Source organism: Solea solea, chromosome 15 (assembly GCF_958295425.1).
Source record: "Solea solea chromosome 15, fSolSol10.1, whole genome shotgun sequence".
In the NCBI taxonomy this organism is placed as follows: domain Eukaryota; kingdom Metazoa; phylum Chordata; class Actinopteri; order Pleuronectiformes; family Soleidae; genus Solea; species Solea solea.
In genome coordinates, this window is record NC_081148.1 from 23,053,217 (window position 1) to 23,072,063 (window position 18,847).

The 18,847-nt window shown below is 38.5% G+C and overlaps 3 protein-coding genes across 3 annotated transcripts; 1 reads left to right on the forward strand and 2 right to left on the reverse strand.

Annotated features, from left to right (window-relative positions):
• Positions 1-771: 771 nt before the first annotated feature.
• LOC131474408 (glutathione S-transferase omega-1-like) lies at positions 772-3,138 on the forward strand. Its single transcript, XM_058652247.1, has 6 exons — positions 772-909; positions 1,605-1,713; positions 1,813-2,035; positions 2,121-2,222; positions 2,341-2,447; positions 2,819-3,138. The coding sequence occupies exons 1-6, from the start codon at positions 882-884 to the stop codon at positions 2,967-2,969; spliced, it is 720 nt and encodes a 239-aa protein (XP_058508230.1). The 5' UTR covers positions 772-881; the 3' UTR covers positions 2,970-3,138.
• Positions 3,139-3,989: 851 nt separating this feature from the next.
• On the reverse strand, positions 3,990-8,941 carry itprip (inositol 1,4,5-trisphosphate receptor interacting protein). Its single transcript, XM_058652248.1, has 2 exons — positions 8,811-8,941; positions 3,990-5,740 (listed from the first exon to the last, which is right to left on the reverse strand). Exon 2 carries the CDS (start codon positions 5,673-5,675, stop codon positions 4,071-4,073), a length of 1,605 nt encoding a protein of 534 aa, XP_058508231.1. The 5' UTR covers positions 5,676-5,740; positions 8,811-8,941; the 3' UTR covers positions 3,990-4,070.
• Positions 8,942-9,552: 611 nt separating this feature from the next.
• Positions 9,553-15,982, reverse strand: fas (Fas cell surface death receptor). Its single transcript, XM_058650794.1, has 9 exons — positions 15,815-15,982; positions 13,412-13,551; positions 13,190-13,324; positions 12,843-12,954; positions 12,547-12,617; positions 12,355-12,459; positions 11,399-11,448; positions 11,034-11,052; positions 9,553-10,814 (listed from the first exon to the last, which is right to left on the reverse strand). The coding sequence occupies exons 1-9, from the start codon at positions 15,883-15,885 to the stop codon at positions 10,528-10,530; spliced, it is 990 nt and encodes a 329-aa protein (XP_058506777.1). The 5' UTR covers positions 15,886-15,982; the 3' UTR covers positions 9,553-10,527.
• Positions 15,983-18,847: the final 2,865 nt, after the last annotated feature.

Sequence of the window (18,847 nt, forward strand, 5' to 3'; positions counted from 1 at the left end):
TCTATCTAGTTAGCAAGCTTTTTATGTGATATTTCCATGTGAGCTATTGGATATTGATATTTCATTAAAGTATCAAAAATGTAGACCGTGACAGATGAGTCTGACTGATGTCAGATGAAATAATGTTGAGTCACACTTGTCATCTTTCTTTTCATCTAGGTAGTTAGCAAGCTAGCTAGGTCTTCTTATGTAATAATTTCATGTGAGATACTAAGTATTGATATTTCCCCAATTGTGTGAATAAAGTATCTATGTAGTTAACTAGCTAGATTTATCATGTGAGCTATTAGATATTTTGAGAATCACACATCTAAATGTAGAAATTGGATGAAATAATGCCGAGTCACACTCGTCATCTATCTTTTCTAGGTAGTTAGCTAGATACATACATACAGTTAACTAGCTAGATTTATTGTGTGAGCTATTAAATATTTTTGGTGAGAATCATCATCTACAGTAACATTAGGTGAAATAATGCTGAGTCACACTAGTCATCTATCTATCTGTTCATCTAGGGATATATATACATACATATACATACATACATACATACATATAGTTAACTAGCTAGAACTATTAGGTGAAGTATTGGATATTTTGGTGAGAATCAAACGTCTACAGTGACGCTGGGTGAAATACTGCCTAGTCACCCTGACGGATGCATAAGTAAACTACGTGTATATAGCTTTAAGAATATGTGCGCGCTCCTTCGACTGCGGTCTCGCGGACGATCACTATTGGCCACAACAAGTCCCGCCCATCCTGAAAGTAGCTTTTAGTTGTGCAGTAAATAACGTACAACAGTTACAGAGTATCACTGTTTTCCAATTCCTTAACCCCCTCTTACCTGAACCAGCAGCACCAGCAGCAACAACAGCATCATGGCCACTGAAAAGGTTTTCGCTAAAGGTAAGACGATGACTCAGCAAGCTGGAGCCTGAAATTAAAGTTAAAACAGAGACGGGTGAACGGTTAACTGCACAGTAAAGGGCTGTGATTTCCACTGAAATTATGTCAAATCTGTAAGTGCTATCAAATTTATAGGCAAGTTCAGGGTTTAAAAGGCGCCATGTACACGAAATACATTATGTTTAGTGATAAAATGACTGTGGTTTGTTATCAGAGAAAGAAAATAAGGATGCGCTAAAATATTGTCATATTTCTCACCATAAGACCGAGACCTGAGTTAAAGGCTCCCCAAAAGCAGTATATATTGTGTTTTATTTGCACTGGTTTTAGTTCTTAAACAACTTATGTTTAAATAAATTAATCCCATACATGCAGATATTTAAGGTAGCATAAACATTTTAAACAAGTCTAGATGATAATAGTACTATTAAATTGTACTATCGATAAAATAATCCTGTGTTAAAACATTTGTCCACTTAATGCATCTGAAAACGAGAAGGTTTTGGTTAACATCGACTCTGCGTTTCTCATTATAGCAGTGTTTACATATCATTCTGCACACAGGATGTGCTTCATGTCATGGCCAGATGGAGGCACCAGTGACACTGTGAACTGGTTATAGACCAAAACAGGGGCCAGAATAAAAGGCATTAAGGTTATAATTGTGATTTTTTTTTTGGCTTCTTTCTTCTCAGGAAGTGCTGCACCTGGCCCAGTTCTGAAAGACTCCATCAGGATTTACAGCATGAGATTCTGCCCATTTGCCCAGAGAACCAGATTGGTGCTGAACGCCAAAGGGATCAAGTAAACATTTCTCTTGTGCCTCTCATTTAAATAACAACTTTTAAACCATTAAAATAAACATACCTAAACAAAAATAAACAAACCTCTTTTCCCCCCCAGACATGAAACCATCAACATCAACCTGAAGGACAAACCTGAGTGGTTCCTTGCCAAGAATCCTCTCGGCCTCGTGCCAACACTGGAGACCTCTGCTGGTGAAGTGATATACGAGTCTCCCATCACCTGTGACTACCTGGATGAAGTTTACCCAGGGAAGAAGCTGCTTCCTTCCTCTCCATATGAAAAAGCTCAGCAGAAAATGATGCTGGAGCATTTTTCCAAGGTAAAAAAAAACCTGTGTGGAAATCTCACATTTATATACAATTACCATTGCTAAATAATCACATTTATGTGACTGTGTCGTGTAGGTGGTGCCGTACTTATACACTATCCCAATGGGGAGGAGAAAAGGTGAGGACGTCTCAGGACTGGAAGCTGAACTGAAAGAGAAGTTAGCCAAGTTTGACCAGGCAAGTGCTTTTGTAGCTTGTTATCCTGAGGAATGAGCACAATTATTGTTTTGGAGGGTTTTTAAAAACGAGTGAAGTCTCCTCCATCAGTGACTACAACTTAATACATGTTTTTCAGGACCTGGTTGACAAGAAGACAAAGTTCTTCGGTGGCAACTCCATCACGATGATCGACTACATGATGTATCCGTTCATGGAGAGAATGGCCGTCGCTGAGATACAATAGTAAGTAATGGCTAAAAGACCCATGGAGCTCAGGAGACGTTTAAAATAAATAAATTTTATCAATGGAAACATTATAAAAAAACAGCGAAAGTACAAAATATACAAATTATAAGCATTTAAATAACAGCAGTGTTTCCCAAATTTTGTATAAAAAGGACCCACTTTGTCGTTTGCTGTGTATAAATCCCGACAATTTGTGCATAATGAAACACTTCATGTGAAACACCACATCTAATACTATTTTGAAGAGGGAAAACCAAGAGATATGTTTGATAGATGAATAACAACTTCATATTATGCTTGTTATTTTAACCATACACATCTTAAGTAAAAAATGTTTAGGAATGACTTGACTCCTTTTGTCTCTCCAGCTGCCTTGATCACACACCTGCACTGAAGAAATGGATGCAGCACATGTCTGAAGACCCGACTGTCAAAGAAACCACATTCGATGTGGACACCTACAAAAACTTTTACAAGAGCTACCACGAGGGGAAACCTGACTATGACTACGGCCTGTAGATGAAACTGACAGAAACCCTTATAAGTGTCCATTTATACCTCTGTTTTTTCTCCATTTATAACTGTTTTTGGAAGTGGGGTGCAATAATTGAATACTTGTTTAGTACATGTTTCTAATGACCAAATTTCAAAATATGGCACTTTTTTTCTAATAAATGAATCAACCTGATTGTGAATGTGAAATCTTCATTTGTGTTATACAATAAACACAGAACAACATCATGTTTTCAAATGTAACAGATAAAAATGTTTTGAGTTTCTTGCTCTGATCAATAAAAAAAATAATGTTATTTAGTAGCTGCCATTAGTTTTGCAACAGTATAAAACAATGTCTGGAAAATTTACTTAAAAACTAAGAGGTGAATCAATCACTATCAATAACTTGATTGGAGTATTTTTTTAAGGTAAAATCGAGAAAGAAATCTGTGATTTCAGCTTCTTAAAAGTGAATATTTTTGGTTTGAGAAGAAAACAAGACATGTTTGGGAAAACAAATACTTCCTGAAATTCAATAGATTTATGATAATAATCCTAAATTCCCATATCCCATAACGAATCTTATGAAATACGGGAGCAGATTACTTATTTAAAGACCTTCTACTTCTAAAGTTTAGAATATCTTTCCTGTGAGCTAAAGGATACTGGACTTACCCCAATGGGATGAATAAAGTATTCATCTAGTTTATTTACATCTGCAGAATATCTGTGCTACTTTTTCCTTGTTTTGAAAGTCGCTGTATTTGATGTCAAGTTGTATCCTATTATTTTAAAAGGAAGACTTTTGGAATTTACTTTCACTGGAGTGGGCAGACGGAGTGTAAGAAGCAAAGTAGGTCAGTGCTGCGCTTGAAATGATAAAGAGAGCAACAGAGAGAAGATGTTTTGGTCCAACAGTAAATCAAACGTCTAAATGTAGACGTGACGACGGTTTCACCTCACAAAAGCTTTAGAATTAACTCGTCTATAGCAAATTACTGAAGATGATTACACACACACACACACACACACACACACACACACACACACAGCGTGTCAAAATCTATCTTCTGTTGCTCATGACACTGAAAAGTATAAATCAGGCTTAACTCGGACTCACAAATGTTAATCTAGGCTGTGGTGTAAACCTCCATTTGATAAGTGAGGTATGTACTCTTGCATAAGCACAGGTGCGTTTCTCAACATCTCCTGAAAATGCCTGACTGTTTCTGCATGATGCTCCGTCTGCAGCACCAGAGGCCTGAACAAATTGATGGGCTCCGCGTTCCGGATCATCTCGGGAACCCGGACTTCCTCTGGCACTTTCCTGTTTCCAATCAGAACATGGTGAAGTCTCTTCTCCAGCAGGCTCTTCTGCAAAAAGCCGAGCACATCGCGAAACCTGTGCTCCACATTCTCCGCTCCCCACAGGAAGGGTCTTTTACTCAGCAACAGGTGCAACAGAGCAGTCTTTAGGTGGTAGTTAGTGAGGGCGCACTTTCCCGTGAGTCCCGTCTGCTTCCTGTGCAGGAAAGTAAGAATCTGAAGGCAGTTTAGGTGACAGGAGTTTTGCGGTAGACGTTTCGAGAAATGTTTGAGCAAATTCCTCTCATACACGGCAAATGAAACGGGCCAGTACGGATCTGGACGACTGTGACAATCTGACGAGAAGTGCGAGACAAAATAAGCGTCCGTGTCCTCCAGCTGTACCACTGGTATGATGTTCAGTGTGACAACTCTCCCCGAGCGGAATCGGATCTTCAGAGCACCGGCAGTGTCCAAGTTGCGGAAGTTGACCTCAAAGTCGTATTTGTGAGAGATGCGTGCCCACGCTTTGGTCACTGAGATCTGGAACCACTTCATGACTTGATCTTTACTCAAGAACCGCGTTTCTCTGGAGCACAGCAGCTCGTCAGGACTGTGGACCACTGTAACGACTTCGTTCTTGCCATGCAACAGGCAGATCAAGTCCTCTCCAAGGTTAGCAGAGCCACACACGCAGCCGCCCTCGCTCTCCCCAAGCCTAGTTACCTTTATCTTACCACAGCCCTGCATGTCTGGGGGAATGTCACTGCTGGGGCTGCACCACAGACGGAACTGGAAAGAGTACGAATGTGGAGGCAAGAAAGGCACAATGAGGTCACACATTAGCGGCTTGCAAACCTTCCAGGACTCGAACATGCTTCCAATCCCGACAAAGTCCCCGACTTCCATGTCTGCCTCCTTGTCGCAAACACCCCTGAGCGACTCCAGTAAGTCGTCAGCAAAACCCTCAACAAACTCCCTTACCCTCCAGTTTTCGTGGGCTGACATGTAGGTGCATTTGTCACAGAAGTTGCTCAGGATGTCTTTATCTAGTACCATTGTCCTCTGGCTGACGGGTCCACTCTCTGAGAACAAGTCCTCGTCCTCAGATGGCCGGATTTCTGCATCTGCGAGATCCACCCTGCACATCTCGATGGTGAAGAAGACAATGAACGACACGATGCTCCAAAAGTACCAGCCATAACCTTCTTCCGAACTGCCCTCCGAGCTGCTCTCCTCCTGCTGTGAAAGCTCTCTTTCCAGCTTGGCCTGCTCCACTGACAGCCTTTCCTCATGCTCCCGCATGCGAGCCATCAGTTCCTCATCCTGCTCCTGGAGCGTGTTGTTCTCTTGAGGAAAGAGCAACGGATGGTTCAGAATGGCAGCGGCCACCACCACGCACACTCTCGCAATGGCCCCCTGCATTTTTGGCTAGTTTCTGATATTCATCATTTGAGAACCTTGCAGACATCCAGGTAGCAGCTCAGATCCTGAAACAAAACAAAACAAAAACTAGTACAAATTTGCATGTTTTTTAATGTCGGTACAACAAACACGCTTGGACGAGTCCGCTGACTTACCTAGGGTGCAAATTGCCGAAAGTGGACACTAAAATTCAAAATGGCAAAACTTTTTTGTTCATCTTGATCTATAACATCTTCCCACTAAGTTTCGGGAAATTGGTGGAACTCAATTTTGCCTCTGTTTTCATCTTAGGGGGCGCTATTGAGCCCTTGAGCAACACACAGGTCTGGCCGATGCAAACTTTCAAGAGTTTTTATGCACATTAACCCCCCCTCAAAAATGACAAAGGACAAAACAATTACTTGACTCATGGAGAAAATAATTGACAAATTAATCGATTATGAAAATCGTTAGTTGTGCTGAATGAAATACATCGAAATCACTCATAAAGTACTCCACCCATCAAGGGGAAGCACTAAATATAGAGGCAGGGAGCTGAGTATCACAGGAAGGAAAACTGAGTTCTTTAGAAGAACATCGCCCTTCTCTCCTCACTGTGCCTGTTAATAGTTACGTCTGTAAAAATCACCCTTTTCTGGAAAAAGGTCATAAAGACTGTTTGTTTACCCTGAAAGTGTAAGAAAACACTCGCTCTGACTTTATTATCTTATTTCCTGTTTTGTTGTCAGATAACCGTCAATGCAACATATGGTAACGAAGAGGAAATTACATAAAGTCTTTACCAATGCTCTTGTTCTCGCTCTGAGCAGGATTGAAAGCACACTTTTGAAATGTTCTGTGAGGTACAGACCCACCTTCACCGAGCTAATCTGTTGATTAATGTCTTGATTGATTAGTGGTATAGGCCATAAAATGTCAGGAACTTATGAAAAATATCAATTGGTATGTGCTGTTTGTCCTTAAAGCAAAACATATTTAGTGAAATGTCAAAGAAGAGCAAAGAAATCAGAATATATTCATATTCAAGAAACTAAATTCACAGAATTCTTTTTTGAAACCATTCTAAATATAAATAGAATATGTTCTAGCTTTAATCACAGCCATGCAAGAATGTGCTGGTTTCTGGTTTTATTTGGCTTAAAAAGGTATTTTCTATATTTTATTTGTATACAATTTTTATGATGACAAAAAAGTGTCATTCAAGATTATAATGTTCGTAAAATAACCCTTCATCCAGAAAGTTAAAATGTAAAAGGTAAAATTCGAATAAAGCTATTTTGATCATTGATGAATAATTATGAGGGTTTTTTCAGCATCTTAAATGTGAATATTTTCTGGTTTTTCCTTTTGCTCCATATAACTTGAAAAACTTTGGTTTGTGGACCTTTTTTAAGGTTTGGGAAACACTGAAAATCAACATAATAACTGTTAGTTGCAGCCCTACACTGTTCTAGTTTTATCTATATATATATATATATATATATATATATATATATGTTGTTTCTTTATATTGTGCTATGTACCTTCTTTTATATCTTAAATAAATAACATTTCTAGCTCTTGCTGTGATCCACCCTCATGTAGAGTGTGAGGTTTTCGGGGCTTGAATTCTCAGAGTTGGGAGGGGACATTGAAATTCAGCCAAGACTTATTCTGTCACTTTAAATATACATAAATATAGAATGTGTTTAAAATGGGAGTTCCTCTGGCAAATGAACGGGAAGTTCACATGCAATATAATGTCGGTCATGAGATGGGCTTTAAAATGACAGCAGTAAGAGCAGAGCAGGAGTATTTGAGGCTAACAAGCCCGGGGGAAAATTCCCATGACTTACTCACTGGGATTTTTTCCAACACTTACAAATGCTCGGTCCACCCAAACAAACTTTCAGGCCACAGAAGAGAAAAATGTGATGTGACGTCGTTCCCTGAACTGTGTTTTTACATGAACACGAAGGCTACATTCAACAAACTATAATCACTGTAGCCCCCCCCCCCCCCAAATAAAGATTAAAATAAAAACAGCTGCAGGGTTTAAAACTGCTCAACCACATAGAGGAAGTCTCCGGTAGCTTTAAAAGTGACAATAATTACATTATTTTTATGTATTCTTCTCCTATCTCCATTTTCAACCAATATCAATACCCGAGTAACTTGTATTTGACCGTAACTCCATTTTAAGATTATCACGATGACAGAAATTCACCACGACTCACTTATTGTTAATCACAATGAGCGATAATATCCGATATTGTCCCGTCACTAATGCACACATTACTTCTTACCAATATCGCATTTGTTTTGTTTTTAGCTACATATGGAGCCACTGCAGAGAGAAAAAAGAGCTGCGTGTTGCTCGGGAGCCACAGGTTACAAACCCCTGGATTATCGGCTCTTTATAGTCTTGTGTATACAGTAGAAGATTAGGGCCAAATGAAATTAATTTTTTTAATTAAAAATAAAGAAGGTCAGAATTCTAGAGGACAATAAAAGTCAAAAGTCTGGAAGACAAGTCAGAATTCTAGAAAACACAGAATTCTGACTTTTTTCCAACTGTCTTTACACGTGGCCCTAATCCTCTTCAGCATGTATACTATTGCAGTATATTTTTGATTTTACGTGCAATTTCCAGCATCATTTATGGTCACGTAGCCAGTCTGATTTTGCTAAAAAAGTAAAGCAAAACATGACGTTTTCTTTACTACATGATGTAAACATTTCTCTGTATAAGAAGCTATAACGAAAGGTTTGCGTTGACTTCACACAGTCACTGGGTGTAACGGAATAAATGAGCAGCAGCAGCAGCAACAGTCCGTGACTTCACTGTGTGAAGGTGTAAAAGTGTAGTTTCCTCCGCAACAACATGGTGCAACACACGGAAATGTGATGGCGCTGTTCCAGCAGCTCTACTAGTAACTACACCAGGATGCTCTGAGAGGATTTAACGCAAAATAAATGTCACTTAAGTGTTGCCGAGTATATAAATAACAGCCGAATTACGTAACGTAAGTTAACTGATGAGTTAACTGAGGAGTACTAAGCTAGAACTTGTGTCTCCGCCGGTGAAAGCGTGAATATGAGAAGTACATTCTGTTAAAACGGTGTAAAAATAGCATTAATGAGGCTGAACATTACCTTCATCTGTGGGCTGAGCTCATGCTGTTCATCTTCAGGTGGCGGGTTTTCTACAACTGAAGCGACTTCATCATCGTCGTCACCAAACTCATGCTAACAACTAGGGAAGTACGGATGAAAGAACTGCACAGAGCTCCGCCCCCCTCTGACTTGAAGAAAATGTTTTTTTCCCAGTGGCCACTCGTGGTACTGCAACAAAAATACTCACGCGGCCTAAAAAGCAATTTTCCCCATTGACTACAATAGTAAAAGAGACGCCTGTAAAACTGTTCACAGGACACCTCGAGACATGGACATTTATAGATCTTGATATTCTATACTTTTAGTTCATGGACTTTCATATTTGTAAAACCTCCCTAAAGGCCATAAAAAGCCCAGAAAAGTCTTATTTCCCAGAGTGACATCACAGCTGTGTACGAGCACACCAAAGCGCGGCTATGTGAGGTCTCCTCGGCGCGTTCATGAACAGCCAGAGGCATGATGGGAGTAACACAGAAACAGGAAGGAACTGTCAATACTTTATTTGCTGTGACATTAGAGCGTTTAATCTACATTGTTTTTATTCTTAGTATTTTTACAATGTTATATTTTGTAGTATATTTGTAATATCTTTTAAAAATGTTTACTTGCCTCAGCTCGTGATTTCACGGATACATACTGTATGATAATGATCAAAGTTGCTGCAAACTGTGAAAAAAACTACGAAAATACACATTGTGGGACATTTTTCTGTGACATGTTTATTTGACATCATCAAACTTATTTCCAGCTTAACCAGAAGTTTATTTTTAAACTCTATATTTGTGTGTTTTTAGATGCACTTTTCCACACAAAAAACACAGATACAACACAACAGTTGCTAACTTGACACATAAACATGCTGATGGTCCTTTACACACGTTTTAATATTTATAATAATAATAATAATATTAATATTTCTACATTCTTTTTGTCCACAATTGTTGCTTTCACAGAAGTCAGGGGATTTATACATTGTTGTCCAAGAAATAATGACAAAAAAAGTGACGTCACTATATTTGTTGAAATGTAGCAGGTGCCGAAGCATCCATTTCTCTGTGTTCCCCAATCATTGATGAGAGGCCACTCCCTGACGTCACTACAAAATCAATACTGGAAACTCGATTTGTTCTAAACTCGTGCAAAGTGTGGCTACCTCCTATCTTAACCCTCACCCTGACACTGCTGCGGTCACACCACAAACGCACATTTTTGCTTCATGCCACGGCATCCGCGCCACAGGGTCAATTTTGAGCTCTTTCGGAGCATTCATGTATGTCTATCGCAAGAGGAGCACAAATTCTGTAAAATTTTGTAAAATGCTGCCACACTGCTGATGTCTTTGACATGGATGTTAGAGAAGGACGGACTGTAGCCTAAAATAAGAGCTCAAAATTAAATAAACCCACCGGGCGTTCTTTAATCTTTCTTTAGTGGATTGGGCTAATCCAAAATACTGAAAACAAGGTACTTTCCTCCTGATGAAATCAAATTAACCATAGACTGTATGAAATTGACACGGCAAAAGTCGACCAATCAGAATTTGAGTGGAGCCAGAACGACTCATAAATTGACCAGTCGACTGGGACTTTACAGCCTAACAGCTAGAAACTTTCATGTAAACATCTCAACAGGTAGGCAGACAGAAATGCAAATATTCTAATAGTGCTCACACAACAGACACGTGTCAGATATTCAACTAGGCAGCGTTGTCATCACGGCGCAGAAGCTCAGTCACTTTCTCCTCTTTGTCCTTTTTACCACTTTTTTGCAACGCGTCGATCAGAGTCGACGCGGCGGTCCGGCCGTGTTTCTCACAAAATATATCCAGCAGCTCCACTGTTTGATCCCCAGCGTTGCCCGGGTGATTCAATTGGCAATTCTCAATAACGGTTTTTGGAATCTCTGTACGTATTGCTACCTCGTTCATGTCCTTCCATCCCAAAATGCCTGCAACGTCATGCAGGTGACGATGGAGATCTGAAACTGAAGTGAAAGAGTATTAAAAATGGTAAACACTACTACCAATATTAACACTACTACTACTACATGGATATTACTACATCAAATATCAAAATAAATTGAGGCAATTGAAAGGGGTTTTAAGTGGTGATTTTAAGAGATTTTGCTGAATCTCTAAAAATTGTAAAATAACACTTAAATGTCTGACACTAACTAAAACAAGCGCTTGTGAGTTTTTCTTACCCTTAACAGGCAGCAACACCTGAAACAAAGAAGAGTGAATGTGAACACAGTATTTTCAACTTCACTGTGATAAAATCACAAACTTGATTACACTATCTTTACATATACTATATGCTATGTATACTATACACGTCACACGACAACAGCACCGACACAGATGAGAATAAAATAACAAGGAAGTCTTTTAGTTTCAGTCGACTAACCTGTACGTCCTACAGAAAGGGGCAGCTTTGATATTATAAGAGGAGAAACAGGTTTAAAAAGTTTATCGTACATTAGTTTGTCTCCGTTGCTAAAGAACATGTTAGAACTGGACAGGACAAAGAGGGACAGCAGTCATCACACTGAGAGTTGGAATTACTCACCATCTCGGTCGCAGTGCCGTTCGTTTGAGCTGCAGACTCTTGACTTGGACCTTATGAGACAAGTTGAAGAGGAACAAAGACACACCAACTATTCAAAAACACATATTTTGAATGTGAAGTGTTTCAAAGTTGTGCCCAGATACAACAAAGCATGACAGAAAACAGGCATTTCATCTGTATCACAAGAAATTCCGTTTCGATAAAACACTGTCAATAAAATACATTTCTAGTCACATCATCCTCCAGTTGAACATTAAGTGCTTTTTTGCATCGTTGGAAGGAATTTGCCACAAAATTGGCTAAATAAAAAAGCATAAACTAAAACGTCTTCATATTCAGGGTTCATAGACCTTTACCAAGGTCAAATTCAAGCAAATTAAAGAGCAATTTTCCGATGCTATGATCCGATAAACGACAATATTGTGTTTAAAATAGTTCGGTTTATGAAACGCAATATTTTGCACTGTCCAAATCTTTGAAATAGGAGTTCATGATCTTCTAGTGTCTTCTGCTGGTCACATGCTGCTGTATTACATGTGTTGTTGCTAAGTAACGTAGGCCCTTGTTAAGACAGCAGCCCAAATCGGATTTGTAAGCACATCCGATCAGAATCTGATCTATAAGTAATCAAATGTGGTCTGCATGTGTAAAAATTGGATTTCTATAGTTACAGGCCACGTCCCCAGAAAAACAAGTAGTCTAAACAAAATAAACAAAATGGAACGACAGAAATCTGTGCCTGTTTCTGTCCCAAATGGTTGTGAGGAGCCGCGGCGCAAACTTTGTTCTGATTTTTAAACTTCCACTTTGTCGATCGTTTAACACGCCTCCAATTAACTTCCGTCTCTTAAGATCTACGTCGTTGTTGTTGTTCAAGTTGCGCTGTCCAGAAATCCAGATAGATACAATCTGGATTTGCTTGAAAAAACGGATTGAACTGGAGACAAGATACTCACTGAACCTTCTCCTTCGCCTCCTACAAAAGTAAAAGGACAACAGTCCAGCGAGTATCAGAAGAAAAATTAGGGCAATTACACCACCGATGATGGCATCATTTCCCCCTGAAACACAAACATGAGATTACGTTGTTGTTATTATCATTACGTTGCTAAATTATGATATATCTGTCCTGTAAGTACACCATATACCTTGGGCTATGTCATTACAGATTGTATTGTTGGTGCCGGTGCAGGCCACTTTGACGCCCTCGGTGCCACATCTTCAAAACAGGAGAGGATCGAGAATGAGTGACGGACAAAAGTAAACATCTTTGTCATTTGTTTAAAAAAAACGATAGATAAACCGGTGACATGGCTATAGAAGCCAGACATCTTAAAGTTTACAGACAATACCTTAACAAAGTAAACCCACTCTTCTGAAGCCCAATGCCTAATTTTGAAAATTGCCATGAAGCGGGCTGAGAGCTTTAATGAGGAGAACTTACTCTTGACAAGGATGACAGAGTGTGCACGTTTCTGTGTCGCAATAGTGACCTTTCTTACATCCACATTTAGTGTTCCTGGCACTGGTACAGGGTTCCACCACCTCTAGGTTTGCTGAAATTAAAAAAATACAATTAAAAAAAGTTTTTCTTTTGCATTATGACGTACAGTATAGCCTCATACCACCAAGATACTCGCTCCTTCATTTATACACAGTGAACATACAACATACGAACAGTTACTGTCTATTATGCTAACTAATTTTGACACTAACAGCACGAAAAATAGTAGGCTTCCATAAAAAAAAAATGGGATCAAAATGTGACAGTGTGTGTGTGTGTGTGTTTACCGTTGGGATGTTCACAGGATGTACAGGGCTCACAAAACATCTGGGAGTTAGGATCACTGCTGTACGTCCCTGGATCACAGAGCTCACACTGACCATCACTCGGTTTCACAGAGCAGTGGCTTTCCAGACGAAGGCCTAATAAAATATAAAATAATAAATAAAATATGTGCAGTATTTTTTTTTTTACTGTACAGTTTTTAATAATTTCCTCTGGACACTCACCGGCACCACACAAACAACAAGTCCTCCCTTCATAGTCGTAGGTGCCATCTGGACACATCTGCCTTCTGTTGCGGAATAATCCTTTAACTGCATGCTGAGTGACTTTTCCGTCAGTTAGGAGTGAGCGTGAGGAATATGCCCTGGTGATATTTAAAGAAACCCACACAAATAAAATGAGTATAATAGCCAGTGGTTGTTTGTTGACGCTGGACATGAGACTATTTGAAAATTTCCGATCACAAATTTCCTATTTACTCATGTGGTGGAGCCTTCTGGTCATAATCTGCCTTAATTTCATTGTATCCATAAAAATTTGATAATATGTGCAGAGATACAAACATTTGTGCTATATTAGAAAATGTTGTAATGTTAGGAAAACATGTTTCTGTCTAATGACTGGGGAAAGGTACAAGCTCCCCCTCGTGGCCCATTTCAAATCTTTCACATGAGACAGTGTAACCGAGATAATAACAATTTCCCCACTCACAATTATCACGGTAATTGTTGCGATAATATTTCATTGTGACATGATCAACTCTTAGCTTGGTAAGATAGTGTTTAGCTTTTGCATCTTAACTTAATGATTTGTTTCTTGCTATGTTGTTTCTTGGTCACTTATTTTTTAAAGGTTGATTTGATTTAAAGATTTTAGATTCTTATCCTAGATTGTAGACTCTTTTTTTTTTTCCTATTTATGGTGTGCTTTAACGGCCCGTCTTTGTTTTATTTGAATCACATTTTCAATATATCAATATTGTTGGTGTTGAATGCAATTCTGTAAAATATTATACTGTACTTGTGATATCATTATGTAATATTCTGATATCTCCAACTGAACAGTTTTTTTCCCCAAAAAAGTTGGCTGGTGTGGAGTTTCTCTTTTTAAAGCAAATTCCACACCAGCCTCCCATATGGTCTAGCGGTTAGGGTTCCTGGTTTTCACCCAGGTGGTCTGCGTTCAACTCCCGGTATGGGAAAAAGGATACCCAACAAATCCTATTTCCTGTGGAGGATGAATGTGATTAAACAACAGTAATAAAAGAAGGTTATTATGCTCCATTAGAGATATCATATGATACACGTGTTTTGTAAACACATCGGCCAGTAACGTGTTTGTTTGTGGTGCTATTAATGAATTTTTATTTTATTCCACTTTAACCACCTGTTTTAACCATGGCTTTTAGCAGTGCCATCAGGGTGAATCTTGAATATTTGCTGCCCCCCTGAGGCTAAAACTCCATTGGTACATGACAATGGCAAAACAACTTCAGTACTGTACAAATACCTGGAAAATACCTGTTTAGATCAGGGGCCTCAAACGCAAATTAGCTTGGGGCCACTGAACGTCTAGTCTGGTCAGGAGGGGGCTGGGTAAATGCAAAAAGAAGGCCAACTTTTTTGGGGAAAAAAACAACTGTTCAGTTGGAGATATCAGAATACTTAATGATATCACAAATACAGTATAATATTTTACAGAAATTCAAAATAAAAGTATTACTTTTTGTTTTGGAAAGTTCACAATAGGCCGCATGGAATCAATTGGGGGCCCGCGTGGGGCCCACTGGCCGCAAGTTTGAGATATACGCCGTTGTTTCTGGACCACATTTGAATCGGTTTGTTGGCCGCTAGAGGCAACGACGATCAAAAACTTCCACCCTCCAGAAGCAACGGTGCGATGAAATCACCGGGGGAATGGTTTCAAATATAAATATATTTAAACGAATAACGTGTAACTTGCTGGTGTTTGTTTTTTAAGTGTCATTAGTTTGTTACAAGAGCAGCGAACGGTTACCGGGGGGTGGTCAGTGGTTAAGACCAGTATCCTGTGTGCGAAAGACATCATGGTCGCAAGTTCGACTCCATCCCTGGCTGATTGTACTTACCCATTGTAAGTCGCTTTGGATAAAAGCGTCTGCTAAATGACATGTAATGTAATGTAATGTAAATGACCGCGGTCATCTTCTTCTTCGGGGGTTTCCGGGGTTCATTTCAGGCGGGATGGGGAATTTTCCCGCATCACAACCGGTTGAAAACTGGTTTAAATTTAGGGGGGAAACGCCGACAAAACACCGGAGCTTTGTTTGAAATGGCTTCGTGATTGTCACAACTGTAATAGCTGTTAATCTAATAATACAGTTTTCATTAAAACGCAGTTATCTCGGTCTGTTTCGGTGCTAGTTTTCGCCTCAAGTGTTGTGATGAATTTTGTTACTGGAGCTAAACACACACACATTAAATTTGAGCCACACCTACATACAAATCTCGTACAAATCTGTCTTCGACAAACACTGCGTTAACCCCAGGCAGCAATAAAAGCAATATTAACTCTTTTAAAGATTTAAAAATTTCAACCGCAGTAAACATCGACACTTCCTGTCAGTAAAAAGGTTAAACTGTACTTACAGTGACACCTGGGAAGTAAACAACAGGAAGGTGAAAAACTTCACAGTGAACTTGTTTGAATCTGACGCCATCGTGTCTTCACTTCAGGACCTGTGTAATAATAATATTAATAATAACATAACACAGCAACACAATGAAGTAAAACTGCGTGTTCACTGCGTTTCTCGTGTAATGACACTTTCACTTTCGACTATGGAAGCCTGTTTGCGTCACTTAAAGTCAAAATATATATTAAGTCATAGTTAAGAAATAGTAAGTCATAATTATGAGATGGTACGTTATTATGAGACATAGCATGACTTAGTATCTCATAGTAATGAGATGTACCATCTTACAATTATGACTTACTACTTCTTAACTATGACTTAATATATATGTTGACTTTACGGTGTGGCACAAACAGGTTTCCATACTTACACTGGAGTCAGAAGTGAAAGACTTGAATAACAGCATCTCATATAATAAAGATAAAAAAAATCTCATAATTATGGCCATCTCATTATTATGAGATTCAAAGTCAACATTTGGAAACAGTATCTCACTATTATGACAGAGCATCTCATAATTATGATTATTTGGAAGACAATTTTGAGTTTCACGGGTTACAATAATTCAACGTTGACCAGGCACATTGACAGAGATATGTGTAACGACATGACTGAAAAACATCTGAAGATATAGTAAGATATGCAAAGTCATTTTAAACATAGCTGTTATGGTCATTGTGAAATTCTTCCTATCTACAATTGTCATTACAAATAACAAGGTATATATATATATATATATATATATATATATATATATATATATATATACCCATATATATTGTATTTATATCGTACTACAGTTATGTCACTGGTTTGGAAACTGGTCCTCATAGGTTTTATAGGCAGTTCATTACAGACTGCATTTATGCCACTAGGTGGTGATATTGTTCTATGTTTGCTGGGTGTTTTCTGGGGGGGGGGTATCAGTAAAATAAAACCTGATGCAGTCTGTTCTATATTATCAATAGACTCTAAGGACTCAACACAGACAGCAAATGTATGTGTTTACTGTTAAAAAAAAAATCAAAAAAGCAGTAAGCAACAGTTGGCAGACAAGTAAAAAATCTACTGACAATCAATAACACGTGACAAATGCAACACAAACCCGTCACAACTATCCTCTAAATTAAACCAGAATGAAGCAAGTTTTTTTGTTTTTGTTTTCTTGAACAGGAAACTTCATTAAAATAAAAGGAAACAGATGAAGGTAAACACATATATCTAAACAAATACAGCACTTCCCTAATGGTGATGAACTTCCGTATAAGTGTGCTTCCATTATGATGTACGTATCATAATGTACATATATAGAAATGTATGCCTCACCTTTTACTAAACACGAAACACATGACGTGTGGAAGTGCAACCAAGCCTGTTGAATGAGTATTTGTGTAATATATATATTACAGAGCTCCTTAAATTCTAGATAGTGAAGATCCATACCCAAAACCTGGAAATGATGACGTTCTCAAATGTCTTGTTTTCTCAAAAAAACCAAAAAGAAGATATTTCTCCAGGCAAAAATGTCCTTTTGCAGCATGACGTATAGTCTCGTAGCAGAGATATTCGCTCCTTTATTTATACACAGTGTAATTCCAGGACACAGGAACTCAGCGGGGATATGTGTGGATACAGGCCAAGGTGTAGTGAGGGGATTTTCCCTAGCAACCGTCTTTATCTAGTCCAGCATTTTACCTCAGGAGTTAAACTAATCCAGTATATTTGTCAGCTTCTTACATGTGAATTATTTCCTTGGTTTCTTTGCTCCATATAACAAAGAAATCATTGAAACTGAACTCAAATTTTTGGTTTGTGGACAAAACAAGAATTTGGGAACATCATCATTTCCATGTTTGGTAAGCACATGATCAACATTTTCTGACATTTCATGGACCAAACGATTACTCAAATAATCGAGAAAATAATTTGTAACTTGTTACAACGACTCTTTTAAGTTAACAGTCAAATATTTTCTGTTAACAATTATTGTGCATCATTTAAATTCTTAGAATTACTGCTTCTTCTTGGAGCCTAACATGTGCTAATAGTTATTAGCTATTTTATTTTTCAAACCAAACACATGTCACTTAATTGTCACTTATAGCAACATAATCTCATTGAACCACTCATATTTTCTGAATTTTGTATGGTTTTTTTTGTGAAGATAAGCAAATCATTAAAAAAGACATGTTTCTGTGTCCTGTGTTTTGGCCTACTGGACTCTGTAGCGCCCACAAGTGGGCATGAGTTGTAAAATTAACATAGCATTTTGCGTACAAAATAAGCCAAAACTAGGCAAAAGTTCCGCACATTTAAGAAAGTTGTACCTTTGTTGTAGTTTGTTAAAGCTTAACATAAGCTTTAATATCTTATTTTTCTAGTGCAGTATCAAGATTATTTTTCTTTTAGGCAAAAATAAGACCAATTTCCGTTATGTTGAATGATTAGTATAGAATTATTCATCAAAAAAAGCCCAAATAAATCCTTCCTACTCTATTGTAACTGCATTAATGCCACATAAAACTTGGAGCATTATAAGGCCACATCAACACTAAACTGCAGAGCACAGATTTAAACTCCGAGGAGGGACATTATCATCATGTGCAGCCAATGTGTTCAGCCTCCCGCCGCTCCAGGTCATATGCAGAATAAAGCCGAATAATAGCTCCATCATGATGGATGGAAGGGGAAAAGAAGGAGAGTAAAATAAGGTTTTTGTTGTCAGGAGGAAGCTGCTGGAAGGGATTGTGTAGCAGAATCTCCCCAGGGACATGGAAGAAGAAGAAGAGGAGGGAGATGAGGAAGCAGCAGGTAACAGCTTTTCTCTTTAGGCGGAATGAGAGGTACTGAAAAAGACAGAGAGCTGGGGGAAAAAAAATCAATGGTTGTCTGTGTGAGGAGGTTCATTAACATTAATGCTGAGCGTTTCATAGACTTATTTAACTGTAATCTAAATCTGTTTTAGGAAATTGGGTCACAACAGTGT